This window comes from Pavona decussata, unplaced genomic scaffold (assembly GCF_977016875.1).
Source record: "Pavona decussata unplaced genomic scaffold, jaPavDecu1.1 SCAFFOLD_602, whole genome shotgun sequence".
NCBI lineage: Eukaryota > Metazoa > Cnidaria > Anthozoa > Scleractinia > Agariciidae > Pavona > Pavona decussata.
Genome location: NW_028145860.1, coordinates 1437292 through 1464533, shown reverse-complemented (window position 1 = coordinate 1464533; position 27242 = coordinate 1437292). Strand labels below are relative to the sequence as shown.

The 27242-nt window shown below is 39.6% G+C and overlaps 1 protein-coding gene across 4 annotated transcripts in view; it reads right to left on the bottom strand.

Annotated features, from left to right (window-relative positions):
• Positions 1-27242, bottom strand: part of LOC146449283 (multiple epidermal growth factor-like domains protein 8) — a 53007-nt gene that overhangs the window by 3366 nt on the left and 22399 nt on the right. Inside the window, exons 13-33 of one of the 4 annotated variants that reach the window (XM_085101105.1) lie at positions 26890-27000; positions 23818-23886; positions 22759-22917; positions 21338-21492; positions 20517-20727; positions 18498-19107; positions 17378-17701; positions 16676-16774; positions 15796-15967; positions 15133-15296; positions 14609-14753; positions 13595-13911; positions 12519-13014; positions 11398-11646; positions 8860-9058; positions 7957-8140; positions 7168-7332; positions 4755-4888; positions 3510-3621; positions 1611-1936; positions 192-389 (exon numbers count right to left, since the gene is read on the bottom strand). In XM_085101105.1, the coding sequence (XP_084957231.1) occupies positions 192-389; positions 1611-1936; positions 3510-3621; positions 4755-4888; positions 7168-7332; positions 7957-8140; positions 8860-9058; positions 11398-11646; positions 12519-13014; positions 13595-13911; positions 14609-14753; positions 15133-15296; positions 15796-15967; positions 16676-16774; positions 17378-17701; positions 18498-19107; positions 20517-20727; positions 21338-21492; positions 22759-22917; positions 23818-23886; positions 26890-27000 (4599 nt within the window). The remainder of the gene's footprint in view (positions 1-191; positions 390-1610; positions 1937-3509; positions 3622-4754; positions 4889-7167; positions 7333-7956; positions 8141-8859; positions 9059-11397; positions 11647-12518; positions 13015-13594; positions 13912-14608; positions 14754-15132; positions 15297-15795; positions 15968-16675; positions 16775-17377; positions 17702-18497; positions 19108-20516; positions 20728-21337; positions 21493-22758; positions 22918-23817; positions 23887-26889; positions 27001-27242) is intronic. The other 3 variants (XM_085101106.1, XM_085101107.1, XM_085101108.1) reach the window with 3 other exon arrangements.

The following is a 27242-nucleotide window of genomic DNA, read 5'->3' as shown; positions in this document are numbered from 1 at the left end:
GGTTAGGGTTATGTGTGTGACTATATGGTACCTTAACATGAATTACTTGCCCAAAAAAGTCGCATGTGAAAGCAAAAACGTGTATTACAGACGGTGGGAAATAAAGTCAAGATGACGAGTGGGGAGTACACGGCTACAAGCCGTTATTTTTTTTTTGATTGGCCAGAGTAATTAAACATAACATTTCTAACCTGGTGTCCCGCAGTTTGTGCTCAACGTGCGGGAAAGTGATTACAAGGCGTTTCCGTACTTGACGCACAATGAGCGCTCTGTGGTTGTTATTGTAGGTTGTGAATGTATTTAAATTCACATCTGACGCTGTTAGTTCGTCCACCCCGTTGCTACCGCTGCTACTGCCGTACTCTGTACTTCTCCTTCGCCTTCTGTTGCTGAAAAAAGCCAACAGTAAGCACCAGTAAACATAAACCTTGCACACCCTCCCCTCCCCCAAACTTCTCCTACTACAAGTCCTTGTTGCATCGAGTTGAATCTGCTACAACATAGACAACTGCTACCAGCCACAGAAATCCCAAACGTAAGGAATTCCCAGGGATGTGACCAACAGTATTTGCGGGCTGTTTTGTAGTATGCCCATAGGGAATTTCATGTTTCTACAACAAGCGATTCACGTCCAGGGGATGTAATCTTGGGTGTTCCCAGTAAGGTACACAAGGGTATGTCCGCGGGATTTCCTAGAGCATTTTCGAGGGTTTGCCCAGGGGTATGGCATGGAAGAAAACTGTATCATTAAGACATTACGCGCGTAGTCTACGCCCTATGAAACAAATGATGCCATGAGAAAATAAGGGGACAGAGAGGAAGACCCCCAGTAAAGCCGTTGGGATATGTGAATTTCACTTAAATTATTTTTAGACGTTGTGAAAACGGAAGTCTGTTTCCCGAGACGTCCGCAAACGTATGCCAATTAGGAAAGTCATACTGAATATTCAACAGCCGCCATTACACAATGCGACGTCGGCAAACTCCTTCCCGTGACGTCACACTGACCGTTTACGGACGTTTCGTGAAACCAACTTTCGTTTAGACGATGTCTAAAAATAAATTAAATAAAGTTCACATATCCCAACAAACACCCCTAATTTCCCCCTTTGCCTCTTTATTTTCTCTTGATGATGCTTAAGGACCAAACCATAAGTGTACCCGCCGGTATCTCCAGAGGAATTCCCTGGTTACATTCTGGCAATGGCTATACTCGGGGATGTTACTGGGAGAATTCTTACTGAGGTGTTTCACGTTAAGTGTTGAGTAAAGGACCAAACCATCACAAGTGTACCCGCAGGTATCTCTAGAGGAATTCCCTGGGTACATTCTGGCAATGGCTATACTCGGGGATGTCACTGGGGGAATTCTTACTGAGGTGTTTTACGTTAAGTGTTGAGTAAAGGACCAAACCATCACAAGTGTACCCGCAGGTATCTCTAGAGGAATTCCCTGGGTACATTTTCCCATACGAAGGGATGTCACTGGGAGAATTCTTAATAAGGTGTTCCCCGTTAAGTGTTGCGATCATTCCTTAGGGTTCGTCGTCAAGTGTGTTAACTACTGAGCGGCAATTAATCAGATAGAGAAAAATAAGAAGTAGCTCTTACCTCGGGGAATTAGCAAGGCTTCTAATGTTAACTTCATGATGCCCTGAGGTGTGGTTATACTCGACCGTGAACTCGTCACTTTCGCTTGTCACGTACAGATCCACTTCGCCCGTAAAAACATCAGTAGTCAAGCGGATGTTCACGTTGGTAAATCGGGGGTAGATGGCGTAGAAGATGGCTTGTCCGAACGACAGTCCACCAACGTTTTGTTCGTCAGTTTCGGCGGTTTTGTGGCCGATGACAAATTCCTGCATGTAGCTGATTTTTCGGTAGCACTGTTGGTTGTTGATTGGACTGCCCATGAACTGATCTTTACATTTAACGCACTGTTTCAATATCAAAAGTACGGTTATTAGCCTAAGCAAGTACGTTGAAGTATTCTGCATTACGCATGTGTCGCAGTTTTACGTTGTCCCGGCCTCTTTGTTCGTCACGTAAGAACTGGCTCGTAGTGTCACGCTGTACGGTCCGATTTATGTGGTTGCACTCCGTTTTTTTTTTATAAGGACCTTTTTTATAAGAACGTCGAGGCTGAGATTAACCAAGATTTTAAGAACGTATTAAGAACATCCCTCAGGCTGAGAGTCGATTAAGAACGTTTTTATTTTGCTGATCTGTATATAAAATCAAGGTAACAAATGGAAATTAAGGCATGTTTTGTATAACATTAACAATGGTGACACACATCTCGGTTTGTCATAATCAGCAGTTCTTGATACCATATCTCTACAGGCAATGCACTTTGATAGGTTTCCTGGTCACGTTCTCATTGATTTACTGAAATACATGTAGTGTATACCATGTAATATAAGAACATCTTAAGAACGTTTTCAGCCTCAAATCGCAATAAAATATAAGAACGTTCAGCCTCAGCTCCAAAATTAGACGTTCTCAAATAATAATAAAAAAAAGTGTATTGCAGTACATCTATTAAAGTGCACCTTGGTGCTTTGTCACGACATAACTCGTCTAACATGTCTTGCGATAACTGCGTTAAATAGGCCTTATCACGGTTTCCGACGCCATTTTGACGAGCAGGCAAACTGGCTTGAAATAACAGTGTTTGTATGGAAATCCGATGTCAAATAATTTTCACAAAACATCACTTCTGAAAACTTCATGAATTCAAACTTTTGGCACTAGGAAAAGGAAAAAAAATTGGAGGGATGTAGCTGTGCCAGAAAGCGTCCAGTCGTGTTTTGAACTTTCCATACATTTCCCTGTATTTTTTCCCGCGAACTATTTTTAGTAGCAGTTTACGGCTGGTTCGCTATATAGACAAATCAGGAGGAGCGTTGCGTGACGAGACACAGAGCGGCTGCGATGGAGACTACCTTTGCAGCCGTATTTGGGCTCGTCGACGGAGCTCGTTGCCTGACGAACCCAAACGTCGGCTGCGAAGGAGACTAGAGAGTTAGAAATAAAGAAACCCATTTCCAGCATGCTGATATCCCGGATGACAATGTCCATGGCTGGAAGATTGTCCTCGGTATATCATAGTTTTCCTCGAAAGAGGTAATCATCTGCCAGGTTAGGAGATTACCCTCCTATATACCAGCCGCCCAAAGGCCGATTTACACGGTACGACTTCGTCGCATGCGACAAACTTACCACAGGCCTACGACACGAATTGTTTCGTGTAAATCAAACCTATAACTCGCTTACGACTGTCGTGTACGTCACAAAAGATGTCGTAGGAATTTAAAACATGTTTCAAAATCCCACGACAATCGTTGGTATAGGCGAATGTTGAACGACAAGAGTTGTGTGCGACTTTTTGCATGACGCGAGCAGCGCGCGCACTAGAAATCGCATGCGACAGTGGTAAGCAAAAGTCGAACCGTCTAAATCGGCCTTAAGAAGGTGTATTTGCTGCATAAACAAAACAATTTCACTCGCCTGATATTTGTAGCAACGGTCTGAGTTGGACTGACATTCTTCCTCGGTATTGTTCTGGCAAGTACATCTACCCTGATCATTGCACTTATCTGCATGTCCGTTACACAAGCACCTAAAGCAAAACAACATATCAGTCACACTGAACAGCATCTAATTCCTAATTACAGTATCACTAATTGATTAAACCTATAGGCCAGGCCCCAGTTGTTCAAAGAGCGGATAACTTTATCCACTGGATAGGTCGCTATCCGGCAGATAAAATGTGTGCAAGATTTTCCTAATAGCCCCATAATTTGTGGATAGGGTAAAAGCATATATCAAATTTAAGTATCGGCTGGTGGGGAAAACTTGCCTAAAGCGCTAGGTGGAGTATATTTCTCCACTGGATTGTGACTTATCCAGTGGATAAAGTTATCCGCTCTTTGAACAACTGGGGCCAGAAGAATAAAGAAAATGATCGTCACAAAAAATTGTCTTTATCTCTAAACAACCTCTCGTTAGTAGAGTTATGTAAGTAATATATCAAATACGGGAAAGAGATCATGAGAATATGCATAGTCCGTGCTGGTTTTTGGACATAAAGTGCAAGGAGTATTCAAGGAGTATTCAAGCACTAAAAACTGAGTTTTCAAGGAGCAATCAAAGCAAGTTTACTTTGTCTTGCACTGTTTCAAAATGTTTTCATTGGTCATGAATATCAACTTTAAAAACGTTTCCCCAGATATAATCTGTCCCCGATTTTGAAATCTGCGTTCAATCCCTGAATTACTTTGACACAATCCTACATTATTTCCCATCCGAACAAAATTCAAGGAGTTTTCATTATTTTCAAGCACTTTCAGCGAAACTTCTTCTTTTCAAGGGCTTTTCAAGCGCCATTGAAATCTAAAATGAAATCCCAGAGCTTTTCAAGGACTTCAAGGAGTAGCACGAACCCTGATAAAGGGAATGATCACCAAGCACACATTGATTGATAAACAAATTCTCTCAACTAGACCCCTAATAAATATGTAGAAAAAAAAAGGGAGAATATACATGTTGATATTAGGAATTAAAGGGGAAGTGCCATGCTTACCATTTACGCAAACCACCCGGATGGAAATTTTCGGCATAAATACGAAATGATTTAGCTTGTCTTAACAGAAGATGGATAACATGCAAAATGTATGAACATCAGCTGTAATTTCCAAAAGGAGTAATAAAAATGACACAGGAAGACCAGGAATTTTCCTTCCCTGCACTAACCTTGTGCAAGAATCATCGAGGTTGAAGAACCCTGAAACACAAGAGGCACACTTGACACCCTTGCTGTTGTTTTGGCAGAGACATTCCTTGTCCTCTACAATCTTGTATGGACCTTGCTTTAACCAAAGCTTCACCTGATTGCGAGTAAATCGAAGTTAATCATTGCTAGCCATACTGGAAAGTAAACCGGGGTTGGAGGAAAATTTAACTTAGGACAGAAAGAACATAAACCTTTCTTTTTCACTACTATAATACTTTAAAAGTAAAGAGAAAACTAATTCACTAAATGAACTGCAAGCTGTGTAGTACACGTTTTATTTCATGCATCGTCGAGCGAATTAAAGGCAAAATAAAACCCGACACTGAGCATGCGCACTGCTAAAGTGAGAATCCTTATTTAACCAATATCCACAACTTTTATTCTTTACACTTTCTGTAGGTTTTGGCCTTTCTTCACCTTCCTCAACTTGAGTTGAAGTATTAAGGTTTTTTATTTCCTTTATTTCTGCTAAATTTGTTACTGTTATTCTTGCTTAATTATAATGATTTCATTAAAGTTAAAATTACTCCCTAAAAACAAACAAGCTAGAAAACAAACAGAAAAAAACATGCCCTTCACACCTTACTCGCATTTTACGCCTAGTTTTGACTGGTGACGAAAGCGAATTTGAAAGGAAAAGTATCAAAATGCCTTGATCCCAAGGAGGGGGAGTTAGTGACGGGAGTGGTTTGGTTCCCCTCTGGGTGCTTAAATCTAAAATGACTTCCATCAGAGGTATGGTGGTACCTTTTAGTGTATTGCGCCGAAAAGTATGAGAAGAAGTACATGTCAGTCAACTGATTTGGTACCTCTTAGGGGTAAAAAATTGTTCGGAACACGTCCACAAAATAGAACTCTGTTACATGTACCTTTTAGGGGTTCTTTTCGAAATTTCCGACGATCGCCCCCGTCACTTTTATATGGGAGGGGAGTCCCCCTCGGGTCTTGACGCTTCTGCTAGGATAGCGCTTATGTTTCAAGGAGTTTGTATGACTTCTTGTGCCTGCGCCACTGGTGCAAGAACTTTAAGGAACCTTTACTGAACTTTATTTATTTTACGTAGATATGGTTTAGTCAAAAAAAAAAAAAAAAAAAAAAAAAAAAAAAAAAAAAAACTGCACCAGCTAGTTTACAGGCATGCCACGATAAATATGAATAAATAAATAAAATAGAATAAGAGATAAAATTCATAAAAAATAATTATATACAGGATAAAAAGCAGTTTATGGATGCTACATCATAGTAGTATTGATTCGTTTGCTAAAAGTTTTCTAAAAGTTTTAAAATCAGATGACGCTCTAACAACATCAGGTAAGCTGTTCCAAAGTTTGGGCGCCTGAAAACGCCAGGACTTAAGTCCAAACCGAGTGGTGTTAACCTTTGGCATTGTCAGAATGTCCTTTCCTCTCAAGGCATATGTCGTTTCTCTTTGTGATATTAAGGACGGTGCCTTCTGCTGCGCATTCGTTCTGCGCATTTCTAGATACTCGGGTTTCCTGTGGGTGGTGCCCACTAATACAGGAATATTTTTGCGTGGCTTCAAACTATGCAGAGAAAAGCAGAACTTAGCAAGTGCCCTTGTTATCCAAAAACAAAATTTGGGGTTACCATGCATTTTTCAGAGGTAATAAAGCTCAATTTGTAAAAAAAAAAACGCCATACATTGCTTTGTATTTTACTGTTCTTTTAGAATAATTGTTGTTTAATTATCTCATTATCTCTAAAAAATGCATAGTTACCCACAATTTTCTTTTTGGATTTCAATAGCCCTTGCTAAGATCTGCTTTCCCCGCGTAGTCAAACCACACAAAAATACTTGTTTATTAGTAGGCACCGTCCTTAACTCATGGTCAAAGGTATTTAGCTCGGAACATGCTTACTGGGGATGCTGTGCTAACTCAGTTCAACAAATACGACAAAACTTAAGGACGAAGACTACTAATACAGAGGTATTTTTGTGCGGTTTTTGACTATGCGGGAAAAGCAGATCTTAGCAGGGGCTATTGGAATCCAAAAAGAAAATTGGGGGTAAACACGCATTTTTCAGAGATAATTAGGCAACAATATTTTTAAAGAGCGCCAAAACATAAAGCAATGTATGGTAGTTTTTCCTAAATTGAAGCTTAATTATCCATGCAGCATGGTTACCTCCAGTTTTCTTTTGGGATACCAAGAGCACTTGCTAAGTTCTGCTTTCTCCGTATAGTTTTAAACCGCGCAAAAATATCCCTGTATTAGTGAGCACCACCCATAGGAAACCCGAGTATCTCGAGATGCGCAGAACGTTTGCGCAGTAACAATAGTAGGCACCGTCCTTACTCCACCATAACCAGGCCTTACTGCAAAAAATATACGATCTAAGAACCCACATACCTCTGACGGGTCAAAAGAAAAGTTCCTTGACCGTCCATACTCCAGCTGCGTTGTGTTCATACACACATCCGCCTTTTTGTTACACACGTCGTAACACGACACGCAGCTGCCATTGTTACGAGCATCTCCAACATACAAAGGTTCACAGGACTCACAGCTCCCACCCTGTACAACATAAAGAACAGCTCTACTATTTATCTCTGCAACTGTTACATCGCAAATACTTTCGAGGGGACTGTTTACTCACAAAAGTAAATTTGTTTCCTTTAAACTCCTCTCTTTCTCGAAAACATAGAAACACTACTTGTGTTCAGCCAGATAAAAGCTCCACAATCCTTTCAAGCCAACGGTCAAATTCTCTATATGCACTGGAAAAGGAAACCGCCTCGAATTTCCCGCTTCCTGAGCAAGGTACACAATCGAATGACCAGTGTGTGCCAGCGTTCGTGGGGGTGGGGGAGGGGGCATTAGTGGGTTGTGAAGCTGCGCATGACATAGCCTGTGCACATCCATCCACTCTCTAGCCTCCCGTGAGGAGTAGGGTAATGTGATTCCCTAAAAACGATTGCATTGAGGATACCCACTCTCCTAAAAAAATTAGTAGTGTAGCAGCTGCTATTGTTTTTAGGGTCGCGGGGTCTTGGTGTGTTGTTTGTTCTATTGTCCCCCCCCCCCCCCACAAAAAAAAATTGGACTGGGACATCCTCTCCGATTTGTTTTAGAGGAGCAGGAGGCCATACACAGGCTCCTAATGACCGACCTAAAAAAAATTGTTGCGTGACAACTTACCACTGTGTGATTTTGACAGTCGTGACACACATCACGGTGAGTTTCATTGGCGCACTGACCATGCTCATTACACAGACACTTGACAGAGCAGTTGGCAGATGTCCAACCAAAGTGACATTTGCAGACTTCAGGGAGAACACAGCGGCCCTGGTCACAGCCTTTGGAGCAGACTGGCTCACATGTTCTACAAGAGAAATAGTTCAGGTAATCTTTTCATTCTCGAGAGCGATTAAGCTCAAAACAGGAAAACAAAAGTCCCATAAATTTCACAAAACAATGGCCTTTTTTTGAATGGTCTAACTTGTGGATTTCATCCACGGAGTGAAAGATTAGAACCACCTTGTGTAACATAATAAACAGCACCACAGGAAAGGACTGCTCAGTAGCTTTCATTGGAATGATCACAAAGAAGCTAACCCCCTGCGAAATGAATTTGCTTTGACGAGGGACATTTCAGAGAGGAATTGGGGGGTGGGGGGGGGGGGGAGCGGATAATCAACCCGTCTCAGGTCACTCCCTGGGGTGGAAAGAGGAGTGACCTTTGGAACGACGATGGGGGATAATAAGAATGTGAAAATGAAATTTCAGTGGCGCATCCACAGAGTAGCTATTCGTCCACTGGAATTTGGAAATGTTTGTTTTTGTGGAGGGAGGAAAACCTGAGTACCCAGAGAAAAACCCTCGGAGAAGGGACGAGAACCAACAACAAACTCAACCCACATATGCTGTCAACTCCGAGAACCGAACCCGGGCTACACTGGTTGGAGGCGAGTGTTCTCACCACTACGCCACCCCTGCTTCACAAAAGAAATACAGTCTTCCAAATAAAGCCGGGAACAAATGACAACTCTAAGGTTTGTACAGTACGATATTACTCTTTGAATCCCTGTGATTTCTACCTACCCTGGTTGTGCTGTGTCATCGTATCCTTGTTGACAAACACATTTAAAAGCCTCTGGTGTGTCCACGCAGACCTGTGTTTTCAGGTTACAGTTGTGTCGTCCATTCAGGCACTCATCCTCCAAGGGACACAGAGTGGAGGCCCACACACGGGATGCATTTGAGGTCATATTATATGCTTCACATGTTTCACGTAGAGGACCTTTGAGAGTAAAATAGCAAAAGATAAATGGGACTCTGAAACTTACCTAGTTTTATAACAGACTACCTGTTAAGGGTATATATTAATTGAAATATTCAGGTCGTTGTAAGTCGATCCTAAGTGAAATCAGACTCTCCGTGTTGAGTGAGCGACCCTGTGATCTTAGTGATGTAATAAGAATAAGCTGTGCTATTTCGCCCGCTGTCACTGTAGGTTCGCCTTAGTATAGTGGTTGTCACGTCTGCCTTGAACATAGGATACCGGGGTTCGAGTCCTCGCCGGTGAACCATATTTTCGCATAGTACGTTATATCTTGCTTTTCCACGTTGACTTATTAAAGGCAGGCCGATACCAGTTTTTCAAATCGATCCGATACGAGTACGAGATGTATCGGTATTTGGCATATTGTTCGATCTTGATATAGCTACCAATATTGTGACGTCATCATCCGACTTTTATCGCGACTCTTAATGATCCGCAGACCACATATTTACCTCATCACCAAGGTAGTGCCCGGGCTCAGTACAAAGGAACCACCAGGAACTCGTACGTTACAGGGCTGTGATATTTCCTTTGTGCACAGTGCAACAGCACAAACACAAACGGAAAAAATATTGGTTTTCGGCACTAAAACTGCTTTAAAATATTCAAGTGAGCTTTCACACGAGCACGATTGAAAGGGATCTAAACAGACGATATTTTTCGCAGGTATCGATACTTTTCAAAGAACCCGACATCGAGTATTTGATATTATAATCCATCAAAAATTTTCGCTCGCGCGCGATTGGTCTAAACGCCTCACGTGACCGAATATACCCCAGCTAAAACTGGGGAATATCCGATGATATTCCCCAAGTGATATTCCCCAATTTTAAAAACTTCAAGGCGCGTCAAGTTTACAATTAAAATTAATGTCAAGATGGGGGGGACGGTTTGCTTTAGTGACAGAAGAAGAGATAAACCTGCCAGTCAATAAAGCAGTACCAGAAAAGAACATACGCTCTAAACGTTTTTGACGGTAAACTGTTCTTGAACGAAATGTTCAAATACTCAAGCTCGTTGTTACATGTTGCGAAAAATATTTGAAAAATAACCACAATAGCCTCCATTTGACTTTAAAAATATGCTGAGATATTTGTCCTTGGACATTATCTGCTCCTCGAAGCTCACAGGTTTCCTCGAGCTTCGCTCTTGGAAAACTGTTCGCTTCTCGGGACAGGTAAAGTCCGCGGACAAATATCTGAACATATTTTCACGCTAAATGGAGGCTATTGTTTATTCAACATCGGTCCACGCTTATTAGTTGTACTCTGTGGTTAATGGCACAATTCAAAGCAACATCCACTAAAACGTATACCAGCACTAGAAAGAGCACTTTAACTTTAGTAACCCCGCAAAGTTTCAGCATATCAGGTGTAATATCAGCTGAGAAAATGTAAGTTGAAAAATGAAAAATTTACGGAGCTACCTAGTTTAATGGCCTTTGCTCCCACGAGTCTCCTGTAGCTCAGTGGTAGAGCATCTGAACTAGTAATCGAAAGGTCTTAGGTTCAACTCGTGATAGGAGCACTCGGATTTCTTTTTTCCGAGTATGCCTGTCGCTTTCTAGAATAATACATCATTCTCAACTTTGAGGTGTTTGGCAAGCAGATGAAACACTCTTTCGTGTGTTTGATAAAGTTTCCCGAAGAATTTGTAATTCTTCGAAAAATTCAAAGCAAAATTCACAAATTTTATGATAATTAAGATCACGGCGCCTCCCTCATGGCAGTCATTTCCTTTGTTTTCTCTTCAGTAATTATTCATGAGTTTGAGAAGAAATACATGGAACCAGTGAACAGAATTTATAAGTAATATATCAAACACGAGACACAGTGTTTCATCACATATCAAACACCGAGAAGAGAGTTGAAAATACGACGCGTAGCGGAGTATTTTTGACGAACTTCGAGGTTTTTGACATTGTAATGAAACAATGTGACGAGTGTTTGATATAACTTCTCAAACAAACTGATTTTGAAGGAGAAATTAAGGATGCAAAAAGAGGAGTTTTTCATCAGATATCCAAACACGTCAAGGTGCATGATTTTCTTTGTGAGTTTGAGAAGTTTATATCAATGATATAGGCCATTTCCGAGTTGCTGTGTACCTCATAATGAAAGCGAGGCGAGGGGCAAAAGCTTTTCATATGAAAATTAGTTTTGTTTGCATATGAATGAAAACTGATTTTCATAACAAAAACTTTGCACTTAGCCTCGTTTTCACAATGAGGTTCACAGCAACTCAGAAATGGTCTATTAACTAAGCAGGACAAGATTGATCTGTTTTGATGTACTGACCGTGTAATCCTCCTTCAAGACAACGTCCTTCACCGCTGATCCCTTCTTTACCACACCAGCCACAATGATAGCTACTCATACAAGTTGAACATTGTTGATTATTAACACAGCTGCCCATACAGCCACTTGATGAACCACGAATGACTCGTCCACATCGACCAGCAAGACAGATGATAGGCAAGAAGGACGGAGAGAAACACTGGCCCAGAGTTTCACTCCAGACGCATTCATTCCAACCACCATCTCCACCTGACAAAATAACAAATGAAGGCGTGTATGGAAAAAAGCCCTGAGTGACTTGTGGTGATAAATTGCTAGATTCTCCTTCCAAATTGCCTTGTATTTGCATGGCAAATTAAAGGAGAATTTGACATTACATCAAAAGTCACTTAAGGCCTTGTTCCATGCACCACTTCAAATGATCGTTTCAGTCAACAAATGACAATTTCAGTCACATCACCAAGTGGTCACCCCGTACATCTTGAAAATGACCGAAGGGATCACCCTGCTTAAATATCAATTGTTATTATTATTACTATTATTATTATTATTATTATTATTATTAGTATTATTATTATTATTATTATTATTATTATTATTATTATTATTATTATTATTATTATTATTATTATTATTATTATTGTGTTCGGCAGCTTTTTAGCGTGCTTGATTCAGCGTTGGCATATCACAAACATTGTGATTCAGTTTATAAGCAGTTTCTTCCCTCCCCTTCCCTCCCCTTTTCCACTGATGTTCTCAGTGAGACAGGTGCCTGTTTTCTTCCCTGCAGCGTGGGGGCTCATGGCTGGGTTGCCAGGATTTCCCAGCCATGGGAGCGGTCTCCATCTAGGAGCTGGCTGCCAATAGTGAAAGAAGCTCCTGGGTATCACAGGCACCCAACCTCCACTTAGCAATGCTGTTGTTAATTATTATTATGCGCAGTAAAACTATCTGTATGCACAGTATCAGAAAGCAACACAGGGCGCATAGCATAACCTGTGAGCCAAGCAAAACTTAAAATAGCACGTGATTATTATTATTATTATTATTATTATTATTATTATTATTATTATTATTATTATTAATATAAGCTTAATATAAGCTTAATTTTAACAAGTTACCTTTTGATTCGAGGCAAGCAGAGCAATTTGTATGCATTGTACATGGCTTTGGGCATGTTTCAGGTGTCAAAGATCTAGTGACGACAACGTCTTTAAATTTAGTTATAAAACAGTTCCAACTGTAAGGATGAGAAGACAGTTTATTCAAAAGTCTCCGCACTTCTGTGGACCAAGCCAACTGTGGAGTCCAGAAACAGCCACCAAGGTCAAGGCAAGCCCGGCAAGCTGCTGCTTCACAGTTGTTGGCAGGGCAATCTCTAGAGTTCTGCAGTATGTGTTGATCATGGAATTTTGACTCGTGGAAGCAAGGATTTAATGCATCGCACGTTTCTGATGGTTCAATGCACTTTCCACCCAATGGGCAATTAATACACCACTTACAATTTGGCATGGAAGATGAGTGAGGGAAAGACGCCAGACATTCACTGCATGAGTAGAATGACCCACAAGGGCGAGTTGATGGCATGGAGCAGTCTGAGCCATTATGGAAAACAACCTAGAATTGGAAAAAATAAATGAATTGACAAATCAATGAGTCAGTGAGTTAATCAAGTTGGTTATTAATTTTTCAATAACTTTCTTAATCAATCAATAAACAAGCCAGCCAGTTATAGGGCATCCAATAATTTTTAAGAGGGACTAACCGACCAACCAACTATTTACCCAACAATCAAACCAACCAATCCATCCAACCATCCATCCATCCTTCAATGATAATTTTTCAAACAATCAGATCAGCCAAACAACCGACCAACTGCCCACAGGCCTGCCAAACGAATAGATTGCTCATTGGATCAGTAAGTCGCTCAAAACAACCCACATAAGTTTTACCCCTATAGGCAAGTTTCCAATCTGTGTTATAAAATTCCAACAGAGGAAAATATTGACAATGCATTAATAATTTTCAATTAACGTATCATACTTTCCTCTTTTTGAATGTCATAATGGAGGCTACCTGTGAGGATCTCTACCACTTGCGGGTGAAATTTGTATAAACAAATAAATAAATAAATAAATAAATAAATAAATAAATAAATAGCCAGGTAAAACAAAATGCACATCAAGGATGTACTAACCTGAGTGACATTTGGCTTGGGGTGACAGGTGGCAGGCACGGATGACATCACGGAGAAGCAAGCGCTCTGATTGGTGGGTATTAAAGTGATATTTCCTTGATGTGTAACATTGTGAACGTCACACCAGTTGCACATTGGAACAGCCACACATTTTTGTTTGGAGGTGAGTGCTTGGCACAGATCTGACGGGAGGGTGAGCCGAAACATTGTTGCTTGTGTACGACCGTTGAATCCTCCATAGATGTAGACTTTGTCCAAGACTGTAACTGCTGCAGCCGACAGAAGGCCTCCTGGTTTACTCCCCAGTAAACTATCATCTACAGATAACAGAAAAGAAAAACAAACGCTATCTTCTAAACACAAATAACAAAGCTGTACTATTTAGTGTGTCAAGGGGCACTGTCACGGCAATTTTGCTGTATTTTGGTCAAAGCTGCTCAAACATTTGACAAAGAACCTGTTTTGTAACATTAAATTGCTCAAACAACACCAGGAAGACAAAGGAAAAACAAAGCATAACCAATTTTTACTGAGTCTCTAAAATATGCAGGAAAAACTTGAAAAACTTGGCTAATTTTTGCAAGTTTTAATCCACTTACATCCTAGCCATCCACAGCCAAACATAATTACTAGTTTCTGTGCACTAGTAAAGTTATTGCTAACAAAACCAAACCATTATTTTAATGATTTTATTGCAACAAATATGTTTTATGACTATTCATAGTGACACCAAAAGTAGGTGACACTGCCCCTTTAAGAAATGGGCTATAGGCAAAATGCATTTCAACTAAGTAATTAAGATTAATTTCTCTCAAATACAGTCAAATTAAACTCACCATGTCCTAGTAGTGTGCTTACTTCAGTACAAATTTGATCTTGATGTAAGTGAACATAAGTCAAATAAAATCACCAGAAGCACACACAAGTCCTGGCCAAATGAAATCACAAGTTTTCACAAGTTGAACTTGTAACTCTGTTTGGCGAGAACTTTTCAACAAGACAAGAAAAACTTACCTGGAAATAAATACCAGTAGTTGCATTTAATATCGTATGTCAGCAACTGGTTTGAGAACAGCTGATCAGTAGTGTTACTTCGGCCACCGAACACAACCATCACATCATCCAAGATGACTGCTGAGTGAAAGTACTTTGGTTGAGGCTGTAACATGAATAGGACTGGAGATAAGCTTTAAACGGTCCTTAATTTACCATTGGCAGATAAGCTGCCATCATAAATGAACAGTTACCTCCTATAGAGGCACAAAGTTTAGAAAACTTCTTTTAAAGCGCTCATAAGTTGATTTTTGAAAAGGTACATTTAGTTCTGCCTTCACTAAATATAGGTTTACAACAATTTGGAAATAAAATTTTAAGTAAAAGTGCAGCTTATCTCCACATTTTTATGACATATTGCATTCTGCCCTGTGATTTTCCAAATACCATAAGGGTTTTTCCCCCTCATTTTTTCATTTCTTCATTATATTTTAAGAGTACCCTGGTTAGTTTTTTGCTAATGAAATGGAAGATACAAAACTTACTTCATTAAATGGCAAAGCCTGCAAAAGACTCCACTTGTTGGAAGTAAGGTCCAGTGAATACAGTGCATCTGAGGGCCTGACCCTGTCAATTCTGAATCGGTATCCACCAAACACCAAAATCACATGTTTAGTAGCATAATACACAGCTGTGTGGCCATATATACCTGCAAAAAAACAAGAGAAAAGTAATGTTTTTGCTCAGTTATCCTGTGGGAACACAATGGTCTTGTGAATGAAAGCTACTGAGCAGTACTTTCCTGTAGTGCTGTTTATTATGCTGTACAAGGTGGCTCTAGTTTTTGAGTCTGTGGATGAAATCCTAAAGTGTGACCATTCAAATGAAAGCTACTGAGCAGTACTTTCCTGTAGTGCTGTTTATTATGCTGTACAAGGTGGCTCTAGTTTTTGAGTCTGTGGATGAAATCCTAAAGTGTGACCATTCAAATGAAAGCTACTGAGCAGTACTTTCCTGTGGGGCTGTTTATTATGCTGTACAAGGCAATTCGAACTTTTGAGACTGTGGATGAATTCCTATAGTACAGCGTGACCATTCACACTTGAGCAGTACTTTCCTCTGATGTGGCTTGAACAGTCAAAGGTTTTGTACACTTTTCAAGATTCTACAAAAAAAAATTCACTTGAGAATCAACAACAAGTTCAAACCTTTAGGAGAAGGACCACTGGACTGTACAATACTCCACTGTTTCGTCACAATGTTGTACTTATAAGTTGTCTCACTGAATCCCAGAAAATGATCATATCCACCAATGATAACCACATCATTCCCTGCTAGAGTGGCTGTGTGACCTGCGACTTTGGGACCTTGACTTGTCACCTGGGAAATAAGAAGTCAATACAGGTGTGTGAGCTAAGTTACCAGAATGACTTATTTAACACATAATCTTAAGAACATGGAATTTTTGTGGGTTGTAGTTTTTTTAAAATGATTTTTGTATTTTACTTTTAATTACTATTTCCAAAAATAGATTCTGCAAAACATTTTCCTTCTAAAAATATTTTAAACAGAAATTTAATCCACTATATACAAAATACCATGTAAATGTGGCAAACTCCAGACAAAGTTTACACCACTGAAACCAATGACTAGAACAAAAGTGTGTGCTTTGCAAAATCCACTGTTTTTGTTTTCTGATAACTAAGAACTCAGAAACTGATTATAAACCTGGCACTCTTTTACCAACATAAAAAAAGCCCCAAAATTCAAACAAAATTCTATGCTATACAGTACACCTCTGCCTTAAGTCTTTAAGCCCTTAGAGTGATCAGCAGCAACTTTCTCCTTGTTCAATGCTAATATTCAACCACTGAGGTCATAAGAATTAAGGATATGATCACGCATGGTGAATTTTCTTTAAATTCAAAAAAACTTCTACCCTGTACTTTGATGGCAAATGTATGGGGACAAGATAGGAGAATTTGTTCTTTCATATTAGGGGTTAAAGAAGTTGAATATTGGGCAAACTAGTAGAAAATGTCAAAAGAGAGCACTAAATTAGGATTACATTCCATCAATTTCAATCACCTTTGGTTCATTCCATTGAAGTGTCGTGGTATTAAACAGCCAGAGAGACTGATCAGCAGAACCATTCTTTGTTTGTCCTCCATATACTAACATAGAATCCTATAATAAACAATATTAGAGATAAAAATTGCAATTAAAGCAGCTACACAATCAGGATCCACAGAACAAACCTAGACTGGGTAGACTGCTCAAATCCCTTCTAAAGGAAGGAATTGGAGAGGGTAAGCCAAGGGGGTGGGAGGGGGGCTGGGGGAGATATGACCGATTTTGATAGCAAGCTCAGGGTTTTGCCCCTCAACATTGGTAAACCAACAGAAACCTAGAGACTGCAGTCAATCTTTAACTGAAATCTACATAATAACAGTAACTACTTTATTTAAGTGTCAAAGTATTTATCACTACAGTGCTAATTAGGGACACTATAAATCAGTGAAATAAATGTCCAAACTGAACATAACACTATTTTGTTAAAAATCCAAACTGGCGGGAGGCAGACCAGATGGCTATTTACATAGCATGGCCTTGAATTTGAAAATGGGGCTACTGACAATACACCAGCTGTTTAATAACAAAGCTTTTACAACTCTGTGCTTTGGAGTCTTGTTAACTAAACCACAGCTGGACCACATTACATTGGTTGATTGGTAACTGATAATAAAGATGGCCTTCTTTATAGTAGAAATTCCTGTTTAATTTACTCACCGCGTAAAATACAGCAGAATGAAGAAATCTGCCACCAGGGACTCTACTTGGAACTTGATTAACCTCTACATGTGACCACGTATTAGTGCTGAGATTAAAACTAAGAAGATCGTTCAACAGTCCATGGACAAGAGAATAGCCGCCATAAACCAGCAGATACCCAGGGCCACGGACCATTGTGTGCCCCATACGAGCCAAGTGACTGACACTGATGTTAAGCTCAGGTACATCACTGAGAACCTCCCATAGGCCAGTACCTGGCGTTATGGTCTGATTACAGTCGGGGCCGGCAAATCCACTGGAGCAAACACAGCCTCCTATGATCTGTTGATTACAGTGTAAATAAACTGAACAAAAATGCAATAACTGAGTTTATTATAAAGACACAAGTGGTCTACTAGGAATTATATAGTAAGCTGAATTCTACATACATTTTGATTGGTTCTTACTTATGATCTATTGGAGGACAGACGCATAGATGAGGTCACCATTAACAACTTTTTGCTTCTTTATTATATAAAACAAATAGATTCCATGTTGCCGTGCGTCTGTTCAGTAATAGATCACAGAAGGCATCTAAATGTGGTAAGAACATCAGTGACACACTCGACGCCACTTTTTGTTCTTACCACATTTTGACGTCATCTGTGATCTATTACTAAACAGACACAAGGCAACATGGAATCTATTTGTTACCTAAATACACCACTCATAAAATTCATAGGACACCACATCCAGGACACAAGTGGTGTATTTTCCATATCCCCACTAGTGAGGATATTAATGATGACATTTCCTGCTTTTTCATGGTTGTTTGTGCAAACAGTCAGTGAAAAAGGGCTAGTGATAGATTCAAGAAGTTTTCTGAAGCCGACGTAAAATCCTTCACTTAGGAATGAGAAAGATCTGAAACAAAGAAAACTTCATACAACTAAAATTATTCAAGGAGTTCCTTTGCAAGTGACGGAAAAAGGAGAGAAATTAAAAAATTTCAGTCGCCAAATTGCAAGAATTAGCTAGTAATCAAGTTAAACTGTGGTCCTCTGTATGCTTATTGAATGGCGAAAAGATCATTGCATGATTATCTAAAATCGTAGGAGAAAGTTAGATTGCTACTTACAAGGTTACAATGCCCTTGACCTTTGGAGAAGCTACAGTTGTGTGGACACACTAGCTGGTCACAATTGACCCCTGTCCACCCCTCTAGACAAACACATTGTTCTCCATGTGATGTCACTACACATCTCTGGTTTCCTTCACAAAGCTCAGGGCACTTCTCCACATTGAACTTCGCACTGAATCCCTTGGACAAAGCACCAGGGCTTAGATTCGCCTTGACGACCACAACCATGTTTCCTAACGTGGCTGTTACCGAAATAAGTTTAGTAGCATTCCATCCACAGAATGAGCCAAGCTTGTAAAATGACTGCACTGATGGCTGACCCAATAAGAATGGTGGCAAACCATCATACACATCTACATGATCAGTAAGACAATTGATTTGGATCTCTTTAAACGTGAGCGTTATATGACCTCTGCTTCCCAACGAAGGTGGAGATGGGCCATAGACCACTTCATGGCTAGTGTTACTCACTGATGATATTAACCACAGACAGCTAGCTGCTGATTTGCTTGTGACACCTCTTCCAAGTTGAGTGGAGATGAAGCCTTTGGTGATGTTAGTGAGGATGCTTCGAGGGACACACTCATGAAAACACAAGCCACCATTCCTAGGATTAAGATGCCAGTTATTTGTATTATAATTCAAGACAAAGTAGTCAATGACATCAGTCTACAGTGTGTCAAAGAGTAGGCTCCATGAGAATTTGATAGATAACCAACAGTAAGTCATTGGTTATTAACAATACATGTACTTATTGTATAGCTGGCTCCGCGAGCGGGCAAGATGAGTCAAATCCTGCGCTATGATTGGCTACCCAAGCGGGCAAGATGGAGCTATCTTGCCCGCTCGGGATTACCAGTTTGCTCGTCCGCTTGGCATTGAAAGTTTAATCCAAACAACAATGCAATCTTTTCCTTGATTTTCTCGTTGATTTGGGGGAAAACGCTCACTAAAAAGTTCGGTAAACTCTCAACATTTACCTAAACGAAAGGAAAGAGAATGGAATCGTCCTGGTGTAGTGAAAATTTTGTTTCAGCTACAATGAATGTCGAAGAAGCTCACGTTTTTGATTTAGCCGCGTCTTGCTTGTTGTAAACAACAAAATCTTATCAAAGTTTCGCCCAGTTTTCTGATTTACCTGCTCTTTTTTTCGGCTTATGTTTGCATATAATCTCAAAATCTATTGTTTCATTCAAGAATTAATGATTGGAAGCCGAAAACTGTGTAAAAATGTTTATTATTTACGCCACCGCGCGATCGGCTGAAAATGGCGAGTTTGCCGGATTCTATTGAAATCTTCCCGCTCTTGCGAAAATCTAAATTTTTCGTTCTCAATAATTGTATACTCCGTTTCGGCCATTATAAAGTTAGAGCCCTAAGATAATTTAGGATTACTTGTTTTCCACGATTACATGCTAATCCAAAAATGCACTGAAAATAAATCTAGCACCGGCCGGCTATGAAGAATTTCTTTCCGAGTAGAGCAGTTTCATGTCCTGTTTTGTTTTGTTGTTGTAGTTTTAACTTGAAAGTAAAGCCATATAATAAATCCTTTATTGACCAAGGTTGTTTGGTCAAGATGGCTGGATATTGGCCTCTTTCTTGTTTTGCTTTTTTACGGACCTCGACTTCGTCTCGGTCCATAAAAACACAAAAAAAGAACTTGGCCAATATCCAGCCATCTTGACCTCACGCTTGGTCAATAACGCATATATACTCATTTCAGTATATCCCCATGGAGTTTGCGCCAGCAAATTTTTATCTGGCTAGTGACACAGGCATACTCGGAAAAAAGGAAATCTGAGTGCTCCTATCAGGAGTTGAACCTAAGACCTTCTGATTACTAGTTTGTATGCTCTGCCACTGAGCTACAGGAGACTCTGAATCTCCTTTTTTCAAATCTACATTTCTTCCAAGTTCTCAAAAGCCTGTCATTACCTATGACACTATTACATATGACTGGCCTCCTTTGTGTCTAAAATATTAATGGCAATCACTAAAAACTGTACCACATACTTTGGATCTCCAACAAGACCAGGCTCGCACTTATCACACTGATCCCCCATGGTGAAATCTGTACAGAAACATTTTCCTGTTGATATGTCACAAAGATTCTTGCTTGGATCACCATGACCATTACACTGGCACGGTTTGCACCCTTCAGCTGTGGTCGCATTCCCAAATGAGCCAGGGATACAGAGCTCGCAATGGTTTCCACGTGTATAATCTGCCAGAAACCAGATAAACATTAATAAAATTAACATTACACATTAACAAATGAAAACCACCAATACCACCACCACCATAATCATCATCATCATCATCATCCTCATCATCACCGCCATCATTAACGCCAAAACATAAATGAAATTATTAACATAAAGGAACTGAAATTTTAGCTATAACTGGTTGGCATCTGACTCTCTGTGAAAGCCCCATAAACATGATGCATAGTACAGTAACAACTCAATATTTTAATATTAAACAATGTACACTATGATTCCCCCTGCAACCCACTGCAGGTGGTGGTGATGACGATGAATGGAGAATAGACTTCTTTCAATAAACCCATTACTTAAGGCATTTCTTTCAAGCGGGAAATGCATTAAATGAAGTATCTACATAATTTTAAGTATGATACAAAACATGCTTACTTCTCGTCCAGGAAAACGAAATCAAACAGCTAACATTCTGGGCCCAGTTGCTCGAAGCATGGTTAGCACTAACCCAGGTTAAATACCATGACAACCTATAGGTTTTAATACCTCTCAACCAATGGTTAGCACTAACCATGCTTCGAGCAACTCAGCCCAGGTTTTCTCCCGGTCACACTTTACCTTGACACTTGTCACAAATACCAATGCCTTGTGGGCAATCACTGTGTCCATTACATCCACAATCAGTACTGCAGTTTTCACCCAACCAGCCGAGATTACAGTGACATGTATAGTCTGCACCACAAACTCCATGGATTCCACAGTCATGAAAGCACCTGAATGAAATAAAAAAAAGATGTAATCAGTAAAAAAAGTTTCAAAATGAAGTGGAGGTGAATAGTGATGGATCCGAGTTAAATATCCATCACTTTCACCGACACTGAGGGGAAATTATTGTTTTAGAATATACCACACAAGCTGAATAACTAAAAATTATTTCTGACAATATACCGACAAATGGTATGAAATTTTAGAATCTTGTGTGCCACGCAGTAAGCGATTCTTATTGTAGAAAGTTCCGTCTCGCTTTCTTGCAGACAAATAAAACTTTTGGAAACACGTGTTTAGTTCCTGCGGTGACATTTCTTTAATTTTTCTGTGAAACTCATCTTGTTGTTGAAATCATGCTGAAAAATATTAGATGTTTCATTGTTTTCATTGTAATTTTAGTGCTTGGCAGTTTTCATAAACAAGGGATTGCATTTTGATTCCTTTGTCGCCTTAGAATGTGAGATTGAAAAGATTAAATAACTTACCATTTAATGCCGTCAAACCAAACTTTGTTGCCATTCATGTATATTTTTTTTAACAGCTGCCTCGTTTAACGAAATAATTTCTCCTTAAGTAACCGTGGCGAAATGGGAAGCCATCTTGTTTCTCCTCGGCTGGTCGGAGGTGAATAGTACTTGGCTAATCACCTCCGAGCTAGCCAATCAGCGTGCGCGAAAAGTACTATTCACTTGTGTGGTATGTACTAATTAACAATTATTCCACGAGCGCGCGTTGGATATGAGATGATAGATAGCCAACGACGCGCGTAGCGCCGAGTTGGCTATAATCATCTCATATCCAGCAAGCGCAAGTGGAATAATTTTTTTATTAAAAACAACCGAGAAATATTGCTAGATCTTACTGATTTCGCAGTGCAAGAACGACCAGAAGGCAATTTAATGGTCGCCATTTCTCGGCCATGGTATAACTGCTCATATACCATGGTCGCTAAGCCAATCAAATCCCTCGAATTGCATTATACAATGATGTAGTTTTTAATAATTGGTTTTATTGACTGAGCTGATAAGGTAATTGGGCCACTGTAAACAGATTTGAGAGCTGACAGTTCAAATGCTTTCCATGGTGGGGGGCGGGGGAAATATGGATATTTTCCTCAACTGCACATTACAATAATAATTTATTACTTCTTACAACATTTTGGGGTTTTGTACATAAAAATCAAGACATAGATTTGGCTTACAGAAGGCTCAACTGTACTTAAAAAAAATGTTTGCAAATGGCCTGTTTCCGGGTTTTCCATGCAGACTTACGTTTTGTTGCACACCACTTTGCCATCTCCAGTGAAGCCTCTGTTACAAATGCAGTTAAATGAGCCTGGTAGGTTGACACAGGTTGCATTATGGTGGCACTGGGCAATACCCAGCTTACATTCATCTATATCTGGACATGCTGCATATGACCATACAGAGCTGCAAAAGGAAAATAACACAATAAATACAAAACCAGAGCATGCAAACACCTTACATCTCACTTCAGTACGATGCTCAAACAAGGAAAGATTTGTTATCAAAATCATTTGTCTGACAAAATTTGCAAAACAATCAAACAGCACCATAGTTATAACAAGATGCTCACTGGTAAAGTTTGTTTGAATGGTCACACTTCAGGATTTCATCAACAGAGCATCAACATCAAAAGTTAGATCCACCTTGTACAGCTGCACAATAAACAGCACCACAGGGAAGTACTGCTCAGTAGCTTTAACTGAATGGTCACACTTTAGGATTTCATCAATAGACTCAAAAGTGAGAATCACCTTGTACAGCATAATAAACAGCACCACAGGAAAGTACTGCTCAGTAGCTTTTATTTGAATGGTCACACTTTAGGATTTCATCAACAGACTCAAAAGTTAGAATCACTTTGTACAGCATAATAAACAGCACCAAAACATAGCAATAATAATTATTATTAAGAAGCCTTCCAACCGAGGATTATTATTTATATCCCTGGGCACACAAGATACGGCTACCTTCACTGATTTAACACTTAAATTTCTAAATGTCTGACCAAAAATAATGCACTTTGGAGTAAATAAAATATCAAGAATGCAAGTTGTGACTGTGATCTTGGGAAATTAGACCAAAACTACCAAAAATATAATTCTAGAAACATTTTTGGGGGTTTTCCCCTTTAACTCAAATTTGATTCTCATCAAATCTTCCTCATTTTAGGTACATGTATTCTTGATGCAGAAGTTGCTGGTCAAAGAAAGCTTGTCACGTAAAAACTTACGCCCCAACTGGTACAACTTGCAGGCAGTGATGGGTTTATAAAGAAAAAAGGGGTGGATTTTGTGAGAGACAAACCTTCCATTTGTTGGAAATATGGTTGGGCACTGTCCACTGTAAGGCGAGTTGAAATCCCCAGCAAAACATCTAAAAAAAGAGCCAGAAGAAATTGAGTTAAGTCACAGATGTTTCTCCTAACCTGTAGCCTTAGGCCACACCTTGGATGAAGAGGATTGGCAGGTACACTATACTTACATAAATCAGTAGCCTGTTACTGAACACTCACCAAGAAAAAACTACAATTTCACAGGTTTCAAACATATTTTCATCATCCTCTGGCAAACAAGACAAATCAAAAGTCTTTTCAACCTTAAGGACAAAAACACTCACAGATCACATGTGGTCTACAAAGGCGACTGTTCTTGCTGTGTTGATTACATCGGGGAAACCAGGAGAAATGTGGAGGTGCGAGTCGATGAACATTCGAACCCCTTTAATGACTCTGAACCTGTCTGTCACCTACGCGAGAATCAGACCCATTCTTTTAGTTGGCGAATACTTTGTACGGCCCAATCTTTTCACAAATACAGAATCATTGAAGGCTTCATGATCCAACAATGGAGCCCCAGTCTGAACAAACAAGTCCATTCTTACGTAGCGACTATCACCTAAAGCATATAAAATATGCATGTAGCAGACGGTGTTTTCACCCTGAGGATGACTTGATTAGTCGAAAACGTTTGATTTTTAATATCTTTTTAACTTTTTAGCCTTGTAAATAGTATTGTTATAAACTACAAATTTTAAGACTTATAATTTGAATTAAAATCTGATGTAATATTTCCTTGAGAAAATAAGTCACTTAGAACACATTCATTTGGCACTATTCCAGAACAGGAATACACAGAATAGGATATAATTAAATAAAATGTTCTTTGGGACCTATTCTGTTTTTGGAATAAACAGAATAGTATTCCATTCATTCTGTTCCTGATAGCAGAATATGGTTTTCAACAGAATTGCATTCTTTTAGGAACAAAAAACTGATCATCCATGTCTTTCTCTTTGCTAGTATAATCTGATTCTCCTTTTCCCTCTTCATCTCCTTTCTATTGTAATATTAATGATAATAAAAAAATACATATAATTAACTTTAATTTTGTTGCATAGCCTTATCTAAATCTGCGTTATTATGTAAAGTTAAGTTTTTCCATTTTCCAGCATGTTTATAATATATTGTAATTTTTTTCCATTATGTTCTCGTGCTTGTCTTGTCCTGCCTTGACTAGCTTTGTGGCTATTTGCGGGACAAGCCCATTATATCATCTGAATTTGTAAATAAATTGTTGCTGTTAACAAAGGATGCATGATTTTTCAAGCTAATGCAATGGTTAACTGCAGAGCTGTCAACTCTCCCGGATAATCCGGAAGTCTCCAGATTTTGATTTTCTCAGAACGCTCAGATGGAGCTAACAATGACATAAACACGAGGCATTGTTTTCTCATCAAGAGATAAAAGTCCTTGTGTAAGTGGCATCTGATTTGCTGTTCATGAGGTACAAAAATAATCTGATGTAGATGCCGCTAACAATAATATAAACATGAGGCATTGTTTTCTCATCAAGATATAACTCCTTGACTGTGTAACTGCCGTAGATGCGGCTAACAATAACATAAACATGAAGCATTGTTTTCTCATCAAGATATAACTCTTGTGTAACTGGTGTCTGGTTTTCTTTTAATAGATATGTTAAAAGGGTTCTACATTACTTTTTAGTTTCCGTAATGGATATCTCTGTAATGCGTGTCTTCAGATAAGACCTTTAGATGTCGTGCGTGTCAAAGATCATTCATTCCTGTGTTATCATTTGTGAAAGCAAGAGCAACCCACCCACCTCACCCGGGTTTAGGGTGTTGTCTCTTCAGTAGTATCACATTTGAATAAGCATCTGTTTACCCCATCTGCTGAGTTTGTTTGTGGTAGTAATTACACTAGTATTTGTATTTGAGACAAAAAGACATACTACCAGATTCAAAGTAAGAAAAGCTCTAAACAATAAGTTTGTTTGTATAACCTGTAAAGTCTATCGAAATTGGACGCTTATCAAATTTACTACCGGCGTTATCGTGCGCCAAGAAAATCGATCGTAATCCCAAGGTCTCCGAAAGCCGCTTCGGCATGCTTGTAAAATCACAAGCGGACCACCCTCTGTTTGTGTCGTGTAATGACTGTTTGCAACTCGATACTTTATATTCACGCGACACGATCGGTTGAAATTTTTACTGAGTAGAGATATTTAAAGACGCCTTTTACCTTTATGTTGAAAAAACGTTTCAAGGAAAGGAAATGTTGATTTAATCACGCGTGGTGTTTTTTTGCCATTCCGAGCCGTAGAAACCCTTCTCTGGCGCGTTTACTGTTCAACAGTGTTGCCGGCTCTAGTTCGGCCGGTACTAGAGTCTCAAGTCTCAAGTTGCAAACATTCATTACACCACACAAACAGAGGGTGGTTAGCCTGTGGTAAAATCTACTCTATCCATCAAACGGTAAAATCAACTCTATCCATCAAACCGATAACATAGTAGCTACTAGCGCATGCGCAGTAGCTACAACAAATTAAATTAAGCCAGGTTCTAGTTAGTTCCTGAAAGGGAAAGAAATCTACTTATGCAGATCCTCAGGAGTTATCCGAGCCTCAAATATGAATCTTCTGTTCTAAATAGCTGTTTCATGGTTGACGTACATTTATTTACAAAACGGGAGACTCTTGAAAAGCAAAGGAATTGCAATTTCTTGGAACTCAAGGTCTCAAACATTTCAAAACAAGTGGGAACTCTGTAAATAAAATTCCATAAAACTGCCAGTAATTCTACCTGAAGGTTTTCAATGACAATCTTGACCAACTATTCATCTCTGTTGAAGGTTTTAGAGCTACTAACCAAATACAACCTTGACCATTTCAATCTCTGTGGCCAGTTAGGCCCCGTGACCACTGAGCCATGCATAAAGTTAGAACAGTAACCACTTCCTGTGACTACCTTATAATTCATGGTAAGGTAAGGGTGACTATATGGAAGGTTAGGATTAGGGTTAGGGTTAGGGTTACGTGGGTGACTATATGGTACTTTACCATGAATTTCTTGCCCTACCTTCCAATCCGAGGATCATAATCATTTCCGCACCAGCCACATCTCACATCTGCCAGGCAGCTTTTACAAGTAGTGTGTTGACTGCAGTTAGAACACTGACGATCCACATGGCTACAGATAAAAGCATCATGCGCAATGAAATCAATGTAATCAAATAACTGAACAGAACTCAAGCAACCACCTGGAATTGCTATCTATAGGGGAGCAAGGATGGTGCGGTGGTGAGAGTACTCACCCCCCACCCCCCAAGGGGGAACAGGGATGGGCAGCAGTGAGAGCACTCGCCTCCCACCAATGTGGCTCGGGTTCGAATCCTGGACTCGGCGTCATATGTGGGTTGAGTTTGTTGTTGG